This window comes from Pyxicephalus adspersus, chromosome 6 (assembly GCF_032062135.1).
Source record: "Pyxicephalus adspersus chromosome 6, UCB_Pads_2.0, whole genome shotgun sequence".
NCBI classification, from domain to species: Eukaryota; Metazoa; Chordata; class Amphibia; order Anura; family Pyxicephalidae; genus Pyxicephalus; species Pyxicephalus adspersus.
In genome coordinates this window covers 53,538,585-53,560,998 of record NC_092863.1, presented here as the reverse complement: position 1 = coordinate 53,560,998, position 22,414 = coordinate 53,538,585, and the positions used below count along the sequence as shown (strand labels likewise).

The 22,414-nt window shown below is 36.9% G+C and overlaps 1 protein-coding gene across 12 annotated transcripts in view; it reads right to left on the bottom strand.

The window, feature by feature from the left end:
* Positions 1-22,414, bottom strand: part of NCOR2 (nuclear receptor corepressor 2) — a 224,705-nt gene that overhangs the window by 11,730 nt on the left and 190,561 nt on the right. For 10 of the 12 annotated variants that reach the window (XM_072415778.1, XM_072415779.1, XM_072415775.1 and 7 more), the window contains 15 exons: positions 20,418-20,522; positions 18,283-18,374; positions 18,016-18,166; positions 17,100-17,249; positions 16,579-16,668; positions 14,592-14,872; positions 11,405-11,756; positions 10,665-10,892; positions 10,290-10,538; positions 8,212-8,358; positions 7,393-7,497; positions 7,118-7,286; positions 6,113-6,633; positions 1,197-1,340; positions 441-571 (listed from right to left, as the gene is read on the bottom strand). In XM_072415778.1, the coding sequence (XP_072271879.1) occupies positions 441-571; positions 1,197-1,340; positions 6,113-6,633; positions 7,118-7,286; positions 7,393-7,497; positions 8,212-8,358; positions 10,290-10,538; positions 10,665-10,892; positions 11,405-11,756; positions 14,592-14,872; positions 16,579-16,668; positions 17,100-17,249; positions 18,016-18,166; positions 18,283-18,374; positions 20,418-20,522 (2,915 nt within the window). The remainder of the gene's footprint in view (positions 1-440; positions 572-1,196; positions 1,341-6,112; positions 6,634-7,117; positions 7,287-7,392; positions 7,498-8,211; positions 8,359-10,289; positions 10,539-10,664; positions 10,893-11,404; positions 11,757-14,591; positions 14,873-16,578; positions 16,669-17,099; positions 17,250-18,015; positions 18,167-18,282; positions 18,375-20,417; positions 20,523-22,414) is intronic. The other 2 variants (XM_072415774.1, XM_072415776.1) reach the window with 2 other exon arrangements.

Here is a 22,414-nt window from a genome sequence, read left to right as displayed (position 1 = left end):
GCTACAGCTTCCTACCACCCGGCTGAAAAAAATTTCTGGGGAGAACACTGCAACTGTTTACAATGTCCAATAGCAGATTTGTTTTATCTTGTATAACAAGTCTAGTTACCTTTTCTGATCTCAATTTGACATTTGGGCTTGTGTTGTATTTCACTGAATACATTGTGAGGACAGACTATTGTATGTGTACATAGTAAAACAATCTGTATTATTAGAACGTTAAAAGATGGGGTCAACTAGTAAGTGCATTGCTAATCTGTCCTAAAGCTGTATTTGGGTTGGTTTTATTATTATTAATAAATACGTAATATTAAGAATACGTAGGCAGGCAGTACACATGGGAAAAAGTTAAACTTTTAATGCAAAAGTCTGAATAAATCATGAGCAGTATAGATTTGCTGTTCTTTTCTCATTGTAACAATAAAATAGGTAATACATACGCTAATATGCTGAGCTAGTGTGACTACACGTTGACTTTTCATATGAGACCCAGACTGTGATGTGTGACAAGGTGACTGCTGGCCATCGGTTTTCTGACGCATATGTCCTTCTGATACATGCTTCACAGATACTGTTTTGAGAAAAAAAAATATATATATATTTTCTTTTTTAGAATAACATGCATGTCAGCATATTTATATCTCTGTCCTGCTTTCACAGGCCTTACTGATTCCCACAGCCAACAATGACTATCCAAGTAGTAAAAAGATTTAATTAGCTGAAAGAGAATTATCCAACTCCTTCCCTATTCTGAGTTTATAACTATTACATTCTGTTGTTGGTCACTGCAGAAACTGAGCCACTTTTACTCTAAGAAACCCATTCAATCTTGGAAAAAAAGCTGATGTATCAAATTAAAATATTAATCTATTGATATATTTACATATATTAATTAAATCACTTTTACTAAACTACCGATGACAAACAGGTCTATTTATAAATATCTTTATAGATTATTTAGATAGAGTTACACAACATTCAACCAGGAATCACACATTTTTACAATTTAATACTGAAAAATATGTTAATCTCATGTATACTTTTTTGTGAATCTTGTCTATAAACCTATAGAAATAAACCCCTTATATGTTCATTAACAGTCTGTCACTAAGCCACCCCCCACCGAATTATAGTACAATATATTACCAACTATACTAAAAGAAAACAACTTGTGAACATTCAAAAGTTTTGGTCACCTTGTTTGTGTCGGGATTCATGCTCCAAGCGTGCGTTGTCATATTCTTGTACAGATACCCGGCCTTGTTTCTCATGAGATATGCGAGGAGAATTCAAAGGGCTAACTGCATCATGTCTGTCAGGGCTGTACCCAGCTTGATATCCTAATCAGATGCACAGAAGTTAAGTTATTTTATCCAGTTAACCATGCCTTTAATAACAACTGTCACTATAATGTAGCTGTGCAAAATGTTCTCACTTTGGTGGCCAAGATTCCACTGACTGTATTGCTAATAAGATAAAGCAAAAGCAAAAACGAGCCTCAATGCTTAGGCCTGCAGACAGAAAACATGTGTATGATTAGACCTTTATATATGGTCATTAGTCAATGAGAATACTAACAGGTACAAATGTAACTTATAGATATGCATATGTGTGAAGTATCAGGGCAGGTCTGTAGCATTGTCATTAGCTGTTATGTCATCATGTCAGCAGTGATCATTTCTTGTTAGTGCCATTTGCTGATGTATGTAGAGGTGTTGCTTATTCCTGAGCAGACAGAAGGGGGGCACACAACAAAGTATGAAGGCACAGGACTCATACCTGCTATGCCACTGTTCTAGGGACAACAAGAAATTCATATGAGAAAAGTTTTTCCATCATTATGTTTCCTTTATATTGGTTTTCAACATAACATAAATAAATAAGAGGTGGAAGGTTTAGGGTGGTAAAACACTTCTGATCATTAAAAAGTATTGGTTTTAAAGCGGTCTACGAATCAACTGGAAAAGGGTGGAAGGGATTTGGTTCCAAAATAAGAATTAAATATTTTTTTTTTAGTACAGGTAGTCACCGGGTAACATACGGGATAGGGACTGTAGGTTTGCTCTTAAGTTGAATTTGTATGTAAGTCAGAACAGGTACATTATTTTAGTAAATGCAATTAGGACAGATGTTTGTCTCACCAGATTACTAGGCTGCGTGGTGTCAGTTAGTGTATAAAAACCTCACTGTGAGTTAATCACAAACAAAGCAAGGGAAAAAAAAATGTTAAGAAGCCTTGACATTCATTATTTCTGGAGCAAGCTGTGCTTTGATATGCAAAAAGAAACAACTGCAGAGTTTGTCTTGATCGGGAGTTACAAGAGGTTGCAGAAGGGATCACCCACAACCTCAGCTGTGTTGAGCAAAAGATTTCTTCTGCAAGTCATGCGAAACGAACCGCCCCTCCCCCATTAAGCCTCTGTCCTGCACAGGAGCGAGCAGGGAAGCCCCGTTCATATCTAGGAGTTGTCCGTATGTCGGATGTCCTTAACTCGGGGACTACCTGTACTGTATCTGAACGGTTATTTTTGGGAGACAAAATGTCCTTTTTCATTTTAAAATACTTACTTGGAAGGTAGAAAAAAAGAATGTAATGTCTGGTAACAGACATGATACAAATAACAGCTAAGACTTTAAGACATCATTACTATATTATAATTTAATGTAAACATACACCTTTGCTGAAGTCTATAACAAATCCTCTGGGCGATGAACAAAGTGTACATTTTGCACAGCTGTTTATTTCCACAACCAGACAGTCTTAAAACCGGAGCAGGAGATGTAGGTTGCTGCTTGGCATGATTATAAGCTGTTGAATATTGCTAAAAATGTCACAGTGAGGACACGCCACCAAGCCAAGCCACCCCGGGGTGACTGCAATCTGCCAGCAGTTAGACCCACAATCTGCATAAATAGGAGAGCAGCTAATCCTCTGGAGGCGATGGAATCACCAAATGCTACAGCCTCTCCTGGGATCATCAGGACACAGGAGTTACTGCACTTTGGCTGAACCTTGTCTTATGATAATGACACACACAGGATTTTGAAGGCTACCATCTGGGTTACATCCAGGAAAAATTAAGTATGATGCAGCAGCATGCATTATTTTAACTATAATGCTTAATGTAAGGTATGCTGGCATAGAGTAGTAGGAGGTGGCATAATTACTCATAATTCCACAGGTAGCATTTCTATCTAAAAAAAATTATGTTAAACCATTCAAACAAAATAAAAAATATTGTAGCAATATAATATTATGTTAGCAATTGATCATGAGGTTTTTTGTGTAATAGATTATCTTTCTAAGTTAAATTAAATATGGGTTTTTGGCTAAATTATTACTGTCTAAATACAAGATGCATGTGTTTTACTCAAACCTTGGTGTCCGGTGTATTACTTTCAGATCTGTGATGTAATTCTGCACTGTCCTGCCATTTACTTTAATAAAGACCATTCAGCACTTCTGCCTCTATTTCCTTAACCAGGGCGACCTGTCTTCTATCCAATCCCCCCTGCTCAAAGTTTTTTGCAGGCAGTCTGTAAGTGAATGCACCTGCTGAGTTCTTCTGAAAACTTGCATTGTACTCAGGCTTTTGTACAGCACACTGATGGTCCTACCACTTCTTTATCAAGCCATTATCAGGGTTTGCAAAGGCATAAGGTGAAAAGGGGGTTCATACACTTTGTGGCTAAAGGGATTTATCAAATTTGAAAGTTTAAATGCCCAAAATTTAGTTTTAGGTTATATAAAAGTGCACAAAATTGAATGTAATTAATGAGATAATTTGGGTATATGAAATATCTAAACCTTGGGTTATTATATCATTGGGTTCTGCCAAACTCTTTTGTTCTAATGTTTTTTTACACCATTTTACCATCTAATTTTTACTTTAGCTCCTTCCATTATATAAATGAAAGTTGCCATATATTAGCACTAGGTATATAAAAAAGAACAAATAATATGTATATATGTACCTGTATTTGTATTAGGAAGTTATATGTTTTTGCCTATTATGGTCTGATTTTTTTTGTATATAATGTTTGTTGCTTTGAATTCTCAATAAAAATAAAATTTAATAAATAAAAATAAATAAAAGTGCACAAATTAGAAACTTTTTTTTTTTTTTTTTGCCTGTGGTTATATATTTCCTAATGAAGAAACCTAATGTGTTTCTAAAGCATGTGTATGTAATGCAAACCTCACAATGATTTTTTTCTCATTTGACCCTTTTGGTTAAATATATCAAAAATCAGTTTACCTGCAAGAAATACTCGCTGATCAATCACAAGGTTCAACAATCAAGTACTGAGCTTTGTGTTTTATTTTGGATAAGGACTAAGTGCCCCTTACCTGTAATGTTACCTCTCACACCAACCCTCCACTAAACCCCTTAATTACCCAAACCATTACATTAATGATCCCTGTAACCCTAACACAACATTCCAATTTCCTGTAACAATAACGCTTACATTTTGTATGTAATCCTTTAACAAATAAAATCCATAGTGTACTAAATAACCCTTGGGCCAAAGGATTGGACTGTGGGTGCCCGGCAGAGTCAATGCAGATTCCGACAACAACAAAGAGAAAGCCAGCACACCAGTGACTACATGAAAAAGACCTGACTCCTTGAAGGCTGTTTACTTCTATTAGCTCGTGTGCTGGCTTTAATACATTCTATTGTGCTGGTGTAACATTCTAATTACAACTCCTGGGAACCTTACCATTCCCACTAACCTACCCTGTAACACTAAAAATCCCCAACTGTAATGTGTACCCCTAACACTAAACATCATTGTAACCCAAACACTAACCCTTCATTCAACACCAATCCTTTACACTTACTTCCCCTAATGGAAATCAGGGTTCTCCCCAGGCGTTTTTAGCTGGGCGCACCACCTGGCACTTTTCAGCACCGACCCGGCTGTTTTTGGGTGGTTACCAAAGAGTTTGTTCACAATCAGGGGCTGCCACCCACCTAAAATTTCTTCCCAATCGGCTTAAAAAAATTTCTGGGTTGAGCACTGGAAATGTAATACCTTGCTCACACACTTGGCTTTCCTAAAACAAGATCTTACAAATTGAAGGCAAGCCCCAAAAGAAAATGGCTGCAGAATCTACTATTCCAACCCTTCCTGTAGCTGTTATCAATACCTAACCATAAACAATGAAATCATAATGGGCTGTGCTGACACATAACAGTTGATGGGGAAATGCAGCTTTCTTCCAGGTGCATTCCACTAAAAATACTGACAGATGATTCTGCCCGCATCTGACTTTGTTCTAAGCCACATTGACTTTTATTTGCATTCCCATTTTAAGGGTTTAGAAGCAAGTTCTTAAGTAAAAAAAAAAGTAATTCAAACTTAAACCATAAACTAAATTATCAACATACCGTAAAGATTTGCACTAGAGCCGCAGCTGATTGGCCCATGTCTGCCAACTTTACACAGCTGAATAAAAAATTCTGGAAATGACCTTGCCCTAATACCATACTATTCTATGATCTCATTAAGAGTAGATTTTTCTAATCTATAACAGTACTGAACTCACAATAGATAAACGTGTAACCAAATTAAATAATATACTGGAGGTTGTTTCAGATATTCAAGTTGTTTATAAAAAAAAAAAACAAACAAAAAAACCCTTCTATTTAAGGGGGACGCAACACTTTGCAGCAAGGAGACCACCTCCCTGAGCTATTATTTCAAAAATCGGGAATTAAAACATTACAATTTTGCCAAACAAGGCCAGCCAAGCACAGATTAAACACAAAACAGGACAAAGTTTTTCCTCACACAAAAAATATAAATGGACTAAGTAAATGAAAAATCGAAGACAGATGATTTGTGGGGGTAAAAAAAAAAATAATAATAAAAAAAAAAACGAATACAAACAAATTGGGAAGCTGAAAAAAGCCAATCACCACTACGTGCATTAAAAATCCAAAAGCAAAATAAAAAAAAAAAATTATATAGATATATACAATATATATGTATATGATATTTTTCTACATATACAGTATATTTATATATATGTATATAATGATAAAATATGAATATAGAATAAATAGGCTACAAGCTTGGAACTACCTGCTCCCATGTGTCTTACCATCACTACTGGCGTTGATATTTAGCGAGGCTCTTTCTCGCTTCCCGTTATCACAAGAAATTTGACGCATGATAATGGCGTCTATGAAGTTGGCCGCGGTCATGGTGGTCTTACCGAGTGATCGAAGCTCCTGTTCCTGCATGGAAAAGGGTTTATTTGGGGTCTTGTCCCTATTGTGATGCTCACTGGCTGGCACTGCTGTCTGGTCCAGGGGCTGATGAGCTTGGCTTTTCCCCTGTCCGTTGTTATACTGGTGAGCTGAACTGGCCACAGCTGGTGGGTGAGGCCTGGACTCCATATTCTTAATTGGCGATGTCTGTTCTACGGCTGCTGGTGGCAGCTTTGAATTGTAAAAGTTTTCAGTTCTTGAGCGATCAATTTTGCCTTCTCGTGACCTTGCAATTTCTTTCTGAAGCACAGCATTTTCTATAGGCTGGTAACTTTCTCTTTCAACAGCAGGGCGCATTGACGAAGAGGATAACTGGGCAGAGGATCGAATGGGTGAAGAGCTAGAGGTTGTTCTTTAAGTGAAAAACAAAACAAATATATTTAAAATATTATTATATATTTGATAAAAATATTTGAGAACATTTTTGACTAAACACTCCCTTATAGTGTAGCCTTGTATTGGGCACTTGTTGTGAATGTAGAATTTAAATCACATATAACTTTGCTTGAAAGACACAGTTTCAGAATCAGTAACTAAACCCCTAATCTATCAGTGTGCTGGTCTGACATCTAGAGTCCTGGCAGACTAAGGAACAAATCTTAAGTTCCAAAAACACCCTGACACTTTCAAGCAAACCACTGAATGGGAAATGCACAAATATATTTGCCTAATCCTGCTTTACCAATGCCTTACAAACTATTTTTATCTAACAGCAACACATAAAGGAAGTATCAGAAATTGCCTAAACCTCTCAATGGCCAATGCAATCTCCAGCATTGCTCTGTGGAAAAGGGATTCCCCTTAAACACTTGTACGCTTCCATTACAGCTCCTTACCGTAATACAGATTGAGTGATGCTTTCTCCACTGGTCATGAGATTTTTCATACCCGTGTTTTGAAGAACGCTGGGACGTTGTTGGACATTTTCATGTGTCCGTGGGGATGCTGGGGAGTGCTGGTGGCTGTGACCTTGTGTCGACAACCTTCCACTGCTTTGTTCTGTTCCTAAAATGATATGAAAAGACCTATCTGCAGTTATGTTTGATATGAAACATGCAAAGTCAAAAACAAATACTGCCACAGTAAAAAAGAGACACAAAATACCAATTACCTGGTCTCCATATTGGCGCATGTTCTATTGTTGTTGTAAGGACTGATTTTTCTCTTTCACGCTCAGAGTTTGTTGAGGTCTGCTTGGTCATATGTGCGGTTGTTGCTAAAAGAAAAAGAACCACACATAAAAAAGTAAAATTTTGTTTAAAACCTGGATTTTATGATCTTTCGGGTCAGCAAATATGTAGTTGATCTGCCAGTTTCCAAACACTAAATTAAAACTTTTACACAATATAGCAACCATGATGCTTACACATGTAACTCCTTACTCTTTCACTAACCTTGCTGCTAACCAAATCCTAATGCTGGATAAAAATACAAAGAAAATATATAAGCAATTGCAAGAAAAGATGAGATAAAATCTAGGGGTGATCTATAAAGAGATCTAAAGATCAGGGTGCTAGTAAAAGCTTCTTATTCCATTAAAAGCCAACAAGAATTCCAAGGTTTGTAAGACTGTTGTGTCTGATACCGGACGTGCATTCCTGAGTTCCTCCAGTGATCGCCACTGCCTTTTTAGTAGGCGTTCTATATTCTGAACAAAACTGTTAACATCGTTATTTCCAAAGTTTTTTTGTGTAACAAAAGAATTGGACACTGGACCCAGTGATATCGGAGATTTAAAAAGGTACTCATTACTTTTGCCTAACCCTACATTTAATAATATTTATAGAGCAAATAAACACTTTTTAATATTAATAAAAAAAAAAACAGCCAGAAATTCAGCTTTTATGTCCCAACAATCCACTGTTGCCATTTGATCACATGTACGGAGCAACTATACATTTCATGACTCCAAAAACGTTCTTGTAATTACCTGGAGAGAGTGGAGAGCTACTAAGTCGGCTGCTAAATGTTTGTGGGTTTCCAGAGATGTATGTGACCCGGTCTATGGTGGAAGAAGAGGAGCCTGCAGACTGAGGTATTAGGACTGGCAGTGGCACTTGAGACAATTCTATAATTCCTGCAAGTGAGTAATAAAGAGAGATGCATGTTAGACAATTTTTTAAAGTATTTTTAAACTATACAAATCCTGTTTATTATTATTATTAATAATAATAATAATAATCATATTAATTGTAATGACACTAACAATTCATAGTATAGAAAAGAATTCAAGTTGAAAGGAAAATGAGACTTTTAAAGGTCAAACATATACAGGTCATTCATATTGATGCTCCAAAACATATCAATTAATTTTAAATACATTTAAAAACACAGATACATAAAGTCCATCCATTGTTAAGTAGACATCCTAGATCCTCCAATGGATCAATGAAAGAAAGCAATCTTCTATGGTATAGTCGCATTCACCTCATCAGGCTGCAAACAATTCTTCTTCAAGAGATTTGTGTATGATGGCAAACAACTTTGTACCTATGGGTTGATGGGTAAGTGAAGTCAGAGCATACCATGTAGATATCTATGTAGGACCATATCCCTTTGTAAATGGCACTCATTATTGGACCCACTTATCCAGTTCAAGTCTGTTTAAAGCATCAAAAATGTATCTACTTTGACCTTTTCAAAGTCCAGTTTTCACCTTGGCTCATAGACCTAAACTGTGAGGAGTAGTTAGGAAGTAAAGTACAACTATTGTGCAACACTGCAAAGCAAACAGCATAGTCTGTTTGCAATTAACACATAACTGCCTGCTGTACCTGTACAATTACACTTTATATGTAAAACAGGGTGTAAAGTATTTTCACATCCTGACAAGATTGTTGACATCAAGGTGATCTCCATTTCATGTTTACTAAAATATATAAAATGTAGACTACTCCGTTATACTCCATTAAAAGGGGCAGATGTCTCTTCTCCCATATTTGGTTGCGAGACATCAGTCCAATCTCTTTAGCACAAACATATTCTAATGTCTTTTGTCCCTCATGTGATGGAAGGATCTGTAAGGCTTTCCCAACAAGTTGGGCCATCCTAATACTGTTTATACACCTAGCAATTTCCAGGAACCTACAAATATCTTTTTCAAATTTAAAGGTATCTGTCATCAAGATGTTGGCAGAAGATGTTTTAACTCACTGATTCAGCCAGCCTGACACCTGATGAGATCAGGCCAACTCCTTCTATTGCTCAGTTGTCCAGTTCTAATACTCAAATATCCATTGCAGGCACTTGGTGGTAGACAGGGATCAAAATATGGCACTCTGGTGTGTATAGCCACAGACCAGTCAGTATTACTAGGCAAATTTATGAACCCATCGCCTGGTCCTGAGTTTGCTGCTTAATTCGAACAACTTCTGGCAGGTACGACTGCATACTGGGAAGAACCCAAAAGAGCTGCTGTTTTAAAGATGTTCCAGGTCACAAGCATCACAGTCTGGTCCTTGTCAAAGCCCTTACACAGCCATTTTTCCTCCTTTAATTTGTTTCCAAAAAAATGATTTTTTACTTGCTCTGCCTTACCTTGACGGTGCCATTTTATAACAGGTCAACATGTCATTTTCATCAGATATAATTTTATCTTGGAGCTCGTAGTATTTTTGATGCAGATTTCAAAATCGGTGTTCAGTTTTTCTCTAGCACGTCTAGTTTTTGTGATGCCTAGAAATTGCCCCAAAGATTCACGACGAAAGCACAACGTTGCCAAATAACCACAGGACTTAAAAAGATTTACAAATTATATTTTGGCTGTCCACTCTAAATCTTGGCATGAATACATTCTTAATCAAACTATGAAGCATCTTACAGCAAGAGAATGTGTAGTAAAACATCCTAAAGCATGTCAGATGCCTATGCAGTATCCACTAATCATTATTATTATTAATATTATATTTTTAATAGTTTCCCTTTGAAGACTACATCAAATATATATGCTGGGGGGGGTAAAATGTAAAACTGCATTGGAAACAAAGCTTAAGGATAGTCAATGCATACTTCGAGGACCTGCTGTATAGTTGAGAGCCATGGCAGGGTCCCTTGTTGGCATCCCACGCAGCATTTCTGCCCTCTGTGCCATAGCTGTTGTAGGATTGTGATGCATGTGCTGGGACGTGATATAGTCATTGATGATGGTCTGGCGATTCTCCATGGCAGCAGTATCTGGGTATCCTCGGATGAGATACGGTGGATATAAATGAGGATAGGCTGGATTGGGGGCCAGATGCCTTGGTAAGTAATAGGCAGCTGTAGAAACAAAAACGAAATAAAAAAAAAATGTATTAAAAAAATAACCAATTTCAAATTACACAACATAAAAAAACCTTTAGGAACATTTAACCCACTACCTCTATAACCTAAAACACGTTATACCTGCTTCCAAAGGGATCCCTCTGGAAATAGCTGCTGGGTCAAAGGCTAGGGGAATATGACCACGATAAAGCTCAGCTGGGCTGACTCCTCGCAGTAGGTGCTCATATGTGGACATGGCGTGGAGATGCTCAGGGACTGTGGCATGGGGAGATTTCGAGCTTGAAATTTCTCTGGGATTTGGGGTGCTCTTCCTTTCCTGCGTCATTGGTTTTCCAGAACCTAAACCACCTAAAATAAAAAAAAAAAAAGCCACATAAAACCACCATTTACACCATTCAGCATTTGAATGCTTGTAACACTTGCTCTCACATGTTCAGAACATAAAGAAATGACAACAGACTCCAGATTCTTGTATAATAAAAACTTCTATATGAGCGTTATCTATATCTCTAATGTAATGTGAATTGAAAGGTGAAATACTGAATATAGAAAAAATGAACAGTTTATTCTGTGGATTATTATTATTTATTTATTTATTTTTTTTAACAAATGGGCGCTGGTAACCAAAAGAGGTCAACGTTTTTAAATATAAATATATATATATATATATATATATATATATATATATATACACATGTTGATCCTCTTTTGGTTACCAGCGCCGATTTGCTAGCTAGATATGGAAAATACAATTTCTGTGTCTATTTATTAAACAAATAGAAAGAGCATGACTGAGAAATAAAAATAAGCAATGTTTATTTTTATAAATACAATGGCTAGGGATGCACAGTTCATTATACCTTCATGTTGTCGCTGTGCAGACTCCCTTGTGGTAACGGGAGATCCTCTGTTCAGGGGATGACTGCTGTATGATGCCCCATGGGTTATTTGATGTTCTTCATAGGCAAGTGGGCTGTGCCTGGGTTTCCCAGGATCTGGAACAATTACAGGGGCCCCCCTGGTTATTGATCCAGAATTAGGTCGACCCTTTAGCATCATTTCATCATATACACGATCCATGGTTCTGTGATCCTGTAATACTTCCATTGGGTGTAAAGGATGAAAAGGCCGACCAGTACTTCCAATAATAGATCGTACATCATGTTTTTTAGCATTTACTGAAGTACCAGTGTCATACTTCAAAGGTGTACCCTGTTAAGGGGAAAAAAAACAAACATAAAAAAAAGAAAAAAAATCCAAAAAAAAAAGCATTTTGAGAAACACTCAGCTATTGTCATGATTAATTAAATACTGTTGGTTAAAGATATGTTGTACATACACCAGAATATGTCTATGAAGGTTCTCATTTATCCAGATCACTGAATATCTAGTAGAACTAAAAAGGACGTCTTCAACATTACAAAACAAGTCCACCTGAATGTGACTTTTACTAAATATACAGCAGAATAGGGACCTTAGCACTCCGGGACAGATGATGTGTTTGCTGGCAGGACCAAAAAAATATACATTAAAAAAAAAACAAACAAAAACATATGCAGCCACCTAATCCAGGGACTGGTAAGTTTACATTGTTGTTTTTGGGTTTAGAGGCATTTTAGGCATAAAGAGTAAATTTAAAAAAAAGGAGAAATTAAAAAGGCTTAAATTTCAATAAAAGCTAACTTGGCAACAAAAAATATTTTCTTTTTTTCCAAGCTATGGAAACCAAGTCACATCTTGTTTTTGTTACGACTACATATTACTATAGTATAAAAGAATAAATGGAAGAACCTGCAGTTTGGTTGTCATAGGAAACCTGAAGACCTTTGTGTTTTTCATCAAACACAGCTTGAAAAGGCCAACTGAACTACACTGCAAGTTATAAAAAAAAAGCTTGCTACTGCAAGACCAATCCAACCTACTGCTCTGAAATGAAAGGAAACTTGATTTTAATTGGACAAAAAAAAACATCTAACCTAATCAAATTAAATGTTTCTGAATATAAATCGTTTGACAAAGTGGGATTTCATGAAACACAAGATAAAATGTAATAGCCCTGAATAAAATAAACAGTGACCAAAAATACTGCATTAGTAGGGTCTATATTTGTCTACGAAGTGATTCCGTGATGACAGAAATATACACAAACGTTATTCTGCAGGCTATTCATGTTGTCTAAGTGTCTGGCTGTGCTCTCCGCTTCAATGTGCTGGCTCTGAGAACACATTCTTATGGAAAGGTGCCCACAAACATACAACAACAAGTCTGCCCAAGGACTTCCACTCTTTAAAGCCAAGAGTGTTATAGGGTGCAGGGATCTTTCACCCCATTAGTCACAATGCTGCTTCACATGGCATTATTTCACATGCACTTTGCTAAGAGAAAAATAAACTGTCAAAACACAGAAAACAGGAAGATCCATTATTTATAATCAATCATAACTAATACAAAATCATAACTAATACAGACCTAGAGTCAGACATTTGGTGACATACGTCAGGTTTACATGTAGGGTGTAAGGCTACGTACACAAATCATTTGATTCTTGTCCAACACGAGCCGCAGGGTTCGTCTAGGATGAGAATTTGACATGTGTAGAGAGGCCATCTGACGTCGTTCATGGATCCGTCCTGGTGGATCCATAAACAGATTAATGAACGCAACTTAAGTGAAGGGAGGAGGGCACAGCGGGGTGCCAATCACTCATTCTGCCCACTCTGCTCTCCACAGAACAGAATGGTGCTGTATGTATAGCGCTCATTCATCATATCTTTCAGTCCTTTGTTGTAGGAAACAATCATGAAAGATCCTTTTCAACCACAAAAATCCAGCGTGTGTACATAGCCTAACACTAAAAATGATTGTACAAGGGCCATACATGTTAGCTAAAGAATTTAGCTTTCATTATTCTGAAAAGTAAGAAATGGTTACAGAGGATTGTACTGTGATCTTTTCACTACCTTACTATTTAGTCTCCACAAGGGAGATTACAGGGGATTATACCTTAACTCTAGATAATAGTCCCACATTTGTGCACCTGTACCATAATGTAAAAGTACATAGGACGTCAGTGGCAGCTTTAGAAATGTATACAGTATGGAGTAAGAAAGATGTAAAAAGAAGTCATATAGAGGAGTCATATGAAGATGGCACTCATTTTGGTTTATTAAAATCCTCATCCTAGATTGTCTGCAGTCATATTATTTTATTAATTTGCTCTAGACTGTAATATATGGCTTCTGCAGCATTTCTCCTCTTTCAGAATCTAAATTTACTTCCTTATTTGCAGTCATTAAACTGCCTGAACAGCCAAATCACATGAAGAAAAAGCTTCCGCTATTGCTACCTTTGTAAACCTCTATTAAACATATTAACAAGTAGAATTATGTTCTCACTGGTTCACATTCAACATCAAATAGAGGGAAGTTTGGCAAAAAAAAAAAAAAACTTCCACATGCTACTACTGACTTCAAACATAAAAGCAACAGAACACTTTGCCATACAAGCAATGTGAAAATCCCATTTATGAAACAAGCACTGTTTCACCTTATTTGTTACAGTCCATTGAGGTAGAAGTGTCATGGATTCTGCAAACAGATGAGTGGCCATGTTACACATCAGAAAAAGGGATATGAACAGTGGTTTCGTTCCCAGGAAAGAAAAACAAACGTTTTTAAATGAACCAGCGATTGGTTTAAAGCTCAGTAACACAATAGTTGGCTATCCCATCTGATTTTAAAGTGTACCTAAACACTTTAAAAGTAAACATTCTGTTTGTGTGTTTTTTTTTGTGTGTGTGTGTGTTTTTTTTGGTTTTCTTTTAAGTGCAACACCCTTAAAAAAAAAAAAAAAAAAAAAAAAAGGGAGCAGTACCGCCCCCTTAATTGCCACCTAGGCAATCGAGAATGAATGGGAGCGCAGGACCAAAAAACTGAAGCCCAATTTTACTCTTACTCCTTCATGGATAACTGTGCTACAGGTAACTAGCTCTGCATTGCCTACACATAAATGTCCTAGTTATCATCAAGACTGCTGTTTATAGCATACCTGTGTAATAGAGCCATCCTTATGAGGCCGGGAATTCATTGTAATCTCAGAACTGTGTCTCAGTTCCTCCCTGGGAATCTCATGAACAGACCTCCCAGCTTCTTTCACTGTGGCAACCATGTCTTCATGGGTTTTCAACTTGAGCGGCCCTGAAAGGCTTTCATGTGTTCTAACTTTGTAGGCATCAGATAGGCTTCTTGGTGGAGTGTTTTCCCTTTTGAGCTGCTTGGCTTCTCTTCTGAGGTAGTCATCTGGAGCATCAGCAAAGGAGCGGGGAATTCCTGGAAATTGAAGCCAGATTTATTTGGTGAATATTATGATATCATTGTTAATTTAATGACCCGATACATGACAAAGCTAGGTTGAATGAGCCTGGACCACCTAGAAAAGTGTTTTTTACATGGCTGTGCATGAACTGTGTAGATGAACCCATGGACCGCATGTTTGCTCTGGGTCAGTGAACACTTTTACAAAGCTTAAACCACTAAAAAAAAAACTGCAATCCTTGTAACAATGTTACTATGCACAACATCATCTTTCCAGAGGATGACTGCCTTTTATCACAAGGAATTATTCATAGCAAAAATATATAGTGATAAGAGTCATTAAGTGTTGGCAGGTCCACCTAGCAGATTTTTTGATTTATGGTTCAAGATGAAGAACAAAGGCATTTTCACTGCCCACAATTTTGCACTAATAATATATTAGCGCTATAGAACTATAAGTGTACACAACTTTTTCTGTGATTCAATAATCACCAAGATAATATTGTGATACTTGTTATTAATATAGCTGACATAGTAGCTTTTAGATGACCGTCTACATGCATACATATTATGAATAGTTAATATATTCATAGAGCCACTGCATACAATAGCTCCAGTGGTGAAAATTTTAAATTGCTGCTTTTGAGACCTATAGTACTCTTTTAGCTGAGAACTAACAGGTATCATTTATTTTGCATGTACTGAACAGGTAAACAAAACACTTCCACTGGAAAATTTAAAGTGGACCTAGCACTAAGAATATAAAAGCTATCATGAATCTAATTTCCTTGACTGATAGTTTTAAATCAAACACCTTACACAAGCATGCGGATAGTTGTATGGTAATTAACATAACAAAAACATTTATTAACATGCAGTTGTAAAATCACCAAGTGTAAAATTTTTCAGCTGATGTCATGGGCAGACAAACAACTAAACACCAGCCAGTGCTATGTCTTTATTTTGTGTGTGTATCATTGTATATGCAAATCTGACCTCAGATGAACTGACACCCCTGGGTAATCTATGTGACCAGGCTACACTGTAGCAAAGTATTAAGCAGCAGGAGTCTGGGTAGCTCATGGCCTGTCCTCAAAACGAAAACACTACACTGGCAGCCATCAAATTGAAGTGGCACTGAACTTAAAAAATAAAGGAAAAAAAAACTCCAAGCAGGCAGGGTCTCTTTTGCAGAAAGGACAAACAATGATTCTTAAGCAATAAAAGAAACTTAGCTGTCTGTTTGCAAATTTATAGCTATACAACTGACATCTTCACCAGGTCCTCTCCTGGGATTGAGAACTTTGTCCATCTTGACCGGTATGTGCCCAGGAATTTATGAATTCTTGACAGCCAGCTATGCCTGTGTTGGTACACTGAGCTCCACTAGCCTGTACATAGCCTATGCCTTCTGAAATATAACCTGTCCGCGCATAATTTTTTTTTTTTTTTTGAAGTATAGTTCAGCTTTAAAAATGAGCTTTTTTGGCATTCAACAAATACAATTTTGAAATACTATTACATCAATTTACATATTACAGGTTTCTGATACAAACCTTTCCAAGGACTGGCTGGAGTAGATTACATAGAAATCAGAATAAAGCAGAATAAATAAACATCCAGGTTTGACAAAGATACAATGTTTTCTGTACAGAAGTAGCAGATATTTTGAATGAAGAGAAAACAATGAATATATTATATATTACACATGAATATATTACCCTGTGTTATGGAGCCTCTTATATGTTGTGGTGGTTCCTTCATGGTGTGTGGACTGTGTCTGTCTCCAGGAATGGCTCTTCCCATTAAACCTACACACATACATTCAAATATTATTGAATTGATGCCAATAATACATGGTCACAAAAAGTCATCCATTACATGTTTACATTTTTTTTATATGTTCATTGATCTGTTTGGCTCCTTGTGGGTAATTTATGGATCAGCAAGAGGTGGATTGTCTCTGCCATACCATGCCACATCCAGTCCTACATAGAGGTAGTTTGTTGTATTCATTTGGACTTGCTTTGTAATGCTGAAGTTGCTTAGCTACCCATTCAAGTAGCTAGTCATAAATGAAGAAGATACTATGTTGTTAGCTAAATATTTTCAAACATTACAGAACAAGTCTAGGATAGATAGGACAAACTACTACAGGGGATATCATAATGTAAATAAAAGAGAGCCTTCACAGTATTTATTCTTACTCATTACAAATATAACAGAAGAATAGGAGATCTACCTTCTGTAGAGCCAGCTGGTAACTCCCGGATATGTAAACCTCTTGGAATTTGTCCTTCCATCATATCATAAGTGCGTTTAGGAGCACTGGATTCTTGAGCGGACCCAACAATTCGACTGTCCTCTTTGGAGTTTTGAGATGTTGATCCACCTAAAAAAAAGGCATATTGTTAATTACACATTGTATAAAGGTACAATTCGGTAAACATTAGCCTTATTCTTATAGGCTGTTATGGATATATTTTACTGACTGATATTCAACATAACTTGCTTTGCCCAAAAAAAAAAACAAACACACACAAGTATGTAACCCAAATTCCAACAATAACCCCCAAGCCTCAAAAGAAAAGTAACAAAAATCATACAGGAAAAGTAAAACATAAAAAAAGCCCTGTTGAAAAAAAAAAGAACTGTAATTCTTGCTTTACAGATACAAATAACTGTCAAAGTGAAAAAAAATACACACAAATGTTATTTTTAGTTAAATTCTATACTTTAAAAAACCCAGCCATCCTTTAATAGGTTACTTTTCACTGCGGTTTTCTGGATTAGAACAGTCTTTTCTCCTAAAACCATTTTTTTTTCTACCAAAAGCCTAGTGCATCCAGCACCCTTCATGATGGGAAGTGGCCATAGACAATATTGATAGCTCCTTTGGCCCAAGCACCAAGGGGGACAGACAATCTAAATATTGAACATCGGGCATGTGTAGAAAAAGGAGCACCAGAGATGAAAAGGCTGCACCATATAGGGGTCTAATTTATAATCCTGTACTGAAAAAAATGGCATAATAGTAAGGTTTGGAATGGCTTATCTTCTACACTTTTTTCATGAATAATTACACTTCAGCCTATTATTATGGTTTGCATAGTTTCTTAAAAAAGAAAAAGGGTATAAAAAAAAATCCTGGGACTTGCCATCGAGTGACAGGATGTGGCCTTTCATGCCTTCATAAATGACTTTACCCTTGGACACTGGCTCCTCACGCATTCTGTCTATCCTGCATTGACTATTTTCTCCCATGATCTTGGAAATGGTTCCTTTGTATAGTACTTCTGCTGGAGTGCCCTACAGATGGATGAGAGAAAAAAAAAGTGAAACAAAGAATGGCCCAGTATTATATGTGCCAACCCTAACATAACATGTCAGTTGTCAATAATCACCACTTCATAGACTTAACTCACATGTGTAATAGATCCTCTGTATGTTATCTGAGAATCTGGTGGAGGCCGGCTACCTGGCAAACCTTTACTAAGATTTCCTCCTTGAGATATACCTGCAGTGGAAACACAAACACCTTTTAGGTTCAGTAAAAGAATACGTCGTCGACCAGATCTGCCATGAAATCCCAATGTGGGCCATGAGGTAACGACAGAACAGAAAGATATAACCCCTCTGGTCTTAAAAAAGAAAACATTACATTTCTGATACATTGTTAATGTTTAAAATAAAACTAGGTATAAGTAGCAGGTATTTGTAAGGATACCTGTAGCAGACCCCAAACCTGCGGTTAAGGCCAAAACCCTATCCCTTCAAGGGGCAAAGCTTTGGCACTTCATACTTAAGTAGGCCCATCCCTTCTTGTCTCCGCTACATTTCTATTAGACAGTAAGGCTAGGTGGGTGGGAGGTAATGATGAACATCATTTGGAAGTGTGGATCTTTGCTTATATGAATGGATATTGCATTGGTAGTAACGGAAAACATTTGTAAGTCACTTTATGTGGTGGCTGCAATTTGTAGCTACGTTATTTTTTAAACTTGTTCTTGTGCTAAGAAGGGGAGATTTCTTGTGTATGATACTGGAATACAAATCTAATTTTACAGAAAAACGTATGAAATCTAATATTTCCAGACAAGAATAGATCATCAATTAGATGTTATATTGTGACTACATTTATTTTAGGATGCAGATATTTCTACTTTACATAAAAATGTATCAAATAGGAACACCAATTTGACATCTTGAACCACAAACCTGATTTACCATTTTTTAATTTTTAAAAACACAATTCAATTATTAATTTTGCTATTAAATTCTTTTAAATTTTTAAAAAAGCACTTTCAAATCTTTACAGCAATCGATGGGATATTCATAAAACCATTTAATGTAGGTAAAATCTTACATGTGTGATTTTTATTTTTATTTAAGTATTATTGAAAGATGCTAACAGGGTGATACAAATAATATAATAATATTATACGCATTTCCAAGTCAGAGTACAAAGGCCAGTGGGATGACATATTTCTTCGGGTAAAGCGGAAAATTAAAAAATGTGGGTTTTTGTTTTTGCAGAAGGAACAGGTAATGTACCATCTCTAATAAAATAAATATACCTGCCAGATTACAGTTTTTTATAAATACTCACCTTTCATTTTCCTATTCTTCTTCTTCATCATTCGATCTTTGGTCTTCTTGATTGGCCAGGCTGGGATGACATAACTACTCTGCATGTGCATGGAAGTTCATTCAGTCCCTACAGCTCCAGGAGATGCCGGGATACCCAGCACATCCTGGCGTCATATACCACGCTGCATATGCGCAGCTGTTTATCTAAAGAAGATGGCGAACAGGCAGGTAAGTATGCTTTATTGCAGAAAGGATATTGTGGGAGAGAACCAAGTCAGGATCCCCTTAAATCATTTCATACTTACAGTTACCAACTCTATAAATATGTCCCAGAGTGTACCTATAGCAAAAAAACTTTTTTCTATTTTTGAATAAAATGGGTAGGGAACTCAAGTCAGGTTTTACTGCAGTCAGATGCACTGTAAGAGAGGCTCTTTTACTTCCTGTCTGGTAAATAGTAGTCTCCAAAATAAGGAAATGAAGGAACATCTCTAGAACAGCCACAAAGACAAAAATAAAAACAATTTTTTTAGGTAGGGAAATGCCAGAACATCTGTCAGTTGATTATTATTGGCTGCTTACTTATTGCAGATGTTCTGTTTTTTTTCATGTCTCTATAATGGAGCCCTGATTAGTAATAAAACTTTAAAGGGGTTGTAACATTTCTCTATTCTGCTGAAAAAAAAAAAAAACACATTTTGAATGTAGATATACATAACATACATGGATAGTATAGGTTCACTGAACACTGAAGTGCTTACAGCTATCTTATGTAACTTTGTCATTTCAAAGAACCTTAGCTTTGGAAGATAACCAGGGGACATGGGTAGAGAGTGATTTCAAAGTTGTGAACTGTTTGTAAAAATTAAAAAAAATCCACTTCATATTTTTTTTGTAAAGTACAACACAATGCAGGCAGATGTAATGAGTTACACAGTTTTGTAAATTCAAAAACAGCACAAAACCATACCCCTAAATATCGAGTTTTCTTGGGGTGTCTGCATAACCAAGTTTTCTGGCTGGCTTGACTGACTCCTGGGGGAGAGTTGTTCCTGTTTGACAGCCAGGAAAGGCACTAAAAAATAACAAAGAATCAAACAAGATCCATTAGAATATAAACATTGTCCCTTTCCTAAATACATTTTATCACCAGTCTTTTGCCAATACAGGTTTGCTGGCTGTCAGTTTCATCACCACCTGCAGTAGGAAGTACAACTTGTTCCAACTCTCATGTTGGCACAAAAAGTATTCTTTGTATAACACAAAGTTCATCTTAGGGTATATTCCAAACACATGGCCATCACTTGTACTAATTTACATACAGCACACTGCAGAAAAATAATAATGCACAGAGAACAATCAGGAGTAAGAAAAGATTTAAAAAAAAAATCACTACATAAGACAGCACAAAAAAATGTTTTCAAACCTGTTCACAGTTCATAGATTTTATACTAGCACAGAAATATAGTGTAATACCAACAGTCTTTATCACACATTCACCTTGCAAACAGTTAAAAAACTAGCAAACCCGTGCATTGCTAGTAATAGCTAATTTGGCAAATAGGGCAACTCACAAAGTAAATTCACACTATAGCAGGGAGGAACATAGTGTGAGTTCAGCAGTAACAGGCATAAAATATTCCAAAACAAATATCACATACGCCACCCCCATTTCCCATGCCACATTAACAGCCTTCATCCCGTGCAATGTCCGCCATATTTAAAAAAGATCTAGTAAACCATAATTGCAGTAGACATGTGATAACAAAGTCATAAAAGAGTTCATCTTATGGAAGTATACTGACCCTTGCTTAAGCACCTGATTTCCAGTATGATTTTTTAGCTAGTATACTCTGAAACTGAATGCACCTTGACAATTCACCAATACCCTTTTCTTACCTTCAACCTCTCTAATTCTGGCCTTTCTTTGCCACTTCCCAGACCAGGTCAATGACAGAGAGATAACCATAACTTCGACCACAACCTCTTCTCAAACTACCTTACTACAATACCTCCCACTCTTTCTAAGATAACATCTCCAGATCAAGTTTAGTTTAAGCACACTATGACAAATTTGCCCCTGCCAACTTCCACTTCCCTCGTCCTGCTAAACCCCAACCTTGGTACAAGGTCACTCCAAACATCCAAAAAAGACTGCTCCTGCAGCAAAGTGCAAATAGAAGGAAATCTGTACTCCGTGCTGGCTTCCAGGATTACAATGCCAGGCTACAAAACCTTAACATTGCACACACTGCTGCCAAGCAAAATTACTTCGCCACAGTCTTACCCTCTCAAGTTTCCAACCCAAGCAGCCTTTTTTCAGCAACTGACACCCTCCTAAACCCTCTACCTCCTCCTTCTACCAATTATCTTCTCTGTGTAGGTCATAGCCTCCTACTCTCAAGATAAAATCATCAGGAGTGAAGTCTCTGTTCATTGTACCATTCCAACCATATCCACACTTTCCACCTGTAAATTATTGGTAACCTCCTTCAGCCCTGTTTGTTCAAGTGAAGTCTCCTCTTCTCTTCCATCATATTTGTCCATTTCACTCAATGCCCTCTGAACTTCTACTGGTATGGTCAAACATGCAATTGTTCTCCCAGTCCCAAAGAAACCCTCACTAGGCCTCTCCCTACTTTCTATCTTCTTATGTATCTTCCTATCTATCTTAATATCCACCATCCCATCACCATTATGACTCCAAACTTCTTGAGCTACCTGTCAAAGACTCACTAACCATTTCTACTTGACCCATTTCTGGCTTTCAATCTGCCCATTTCACTGAACTAGCTCTTACAAAAGCGGCCAATGACCTTTCCGGAACTAAGTCACAGGGCAACTTTTCTCTCCTCCTTCACCCAAAGATCTCTTCGCTGCATTTTATACTGTTGATCAGCCCCTGATAAGCCACATCCTGAATTCTATTAGTTTCTGTGATATTGCTCTCTCCTCGCTTCATACCCG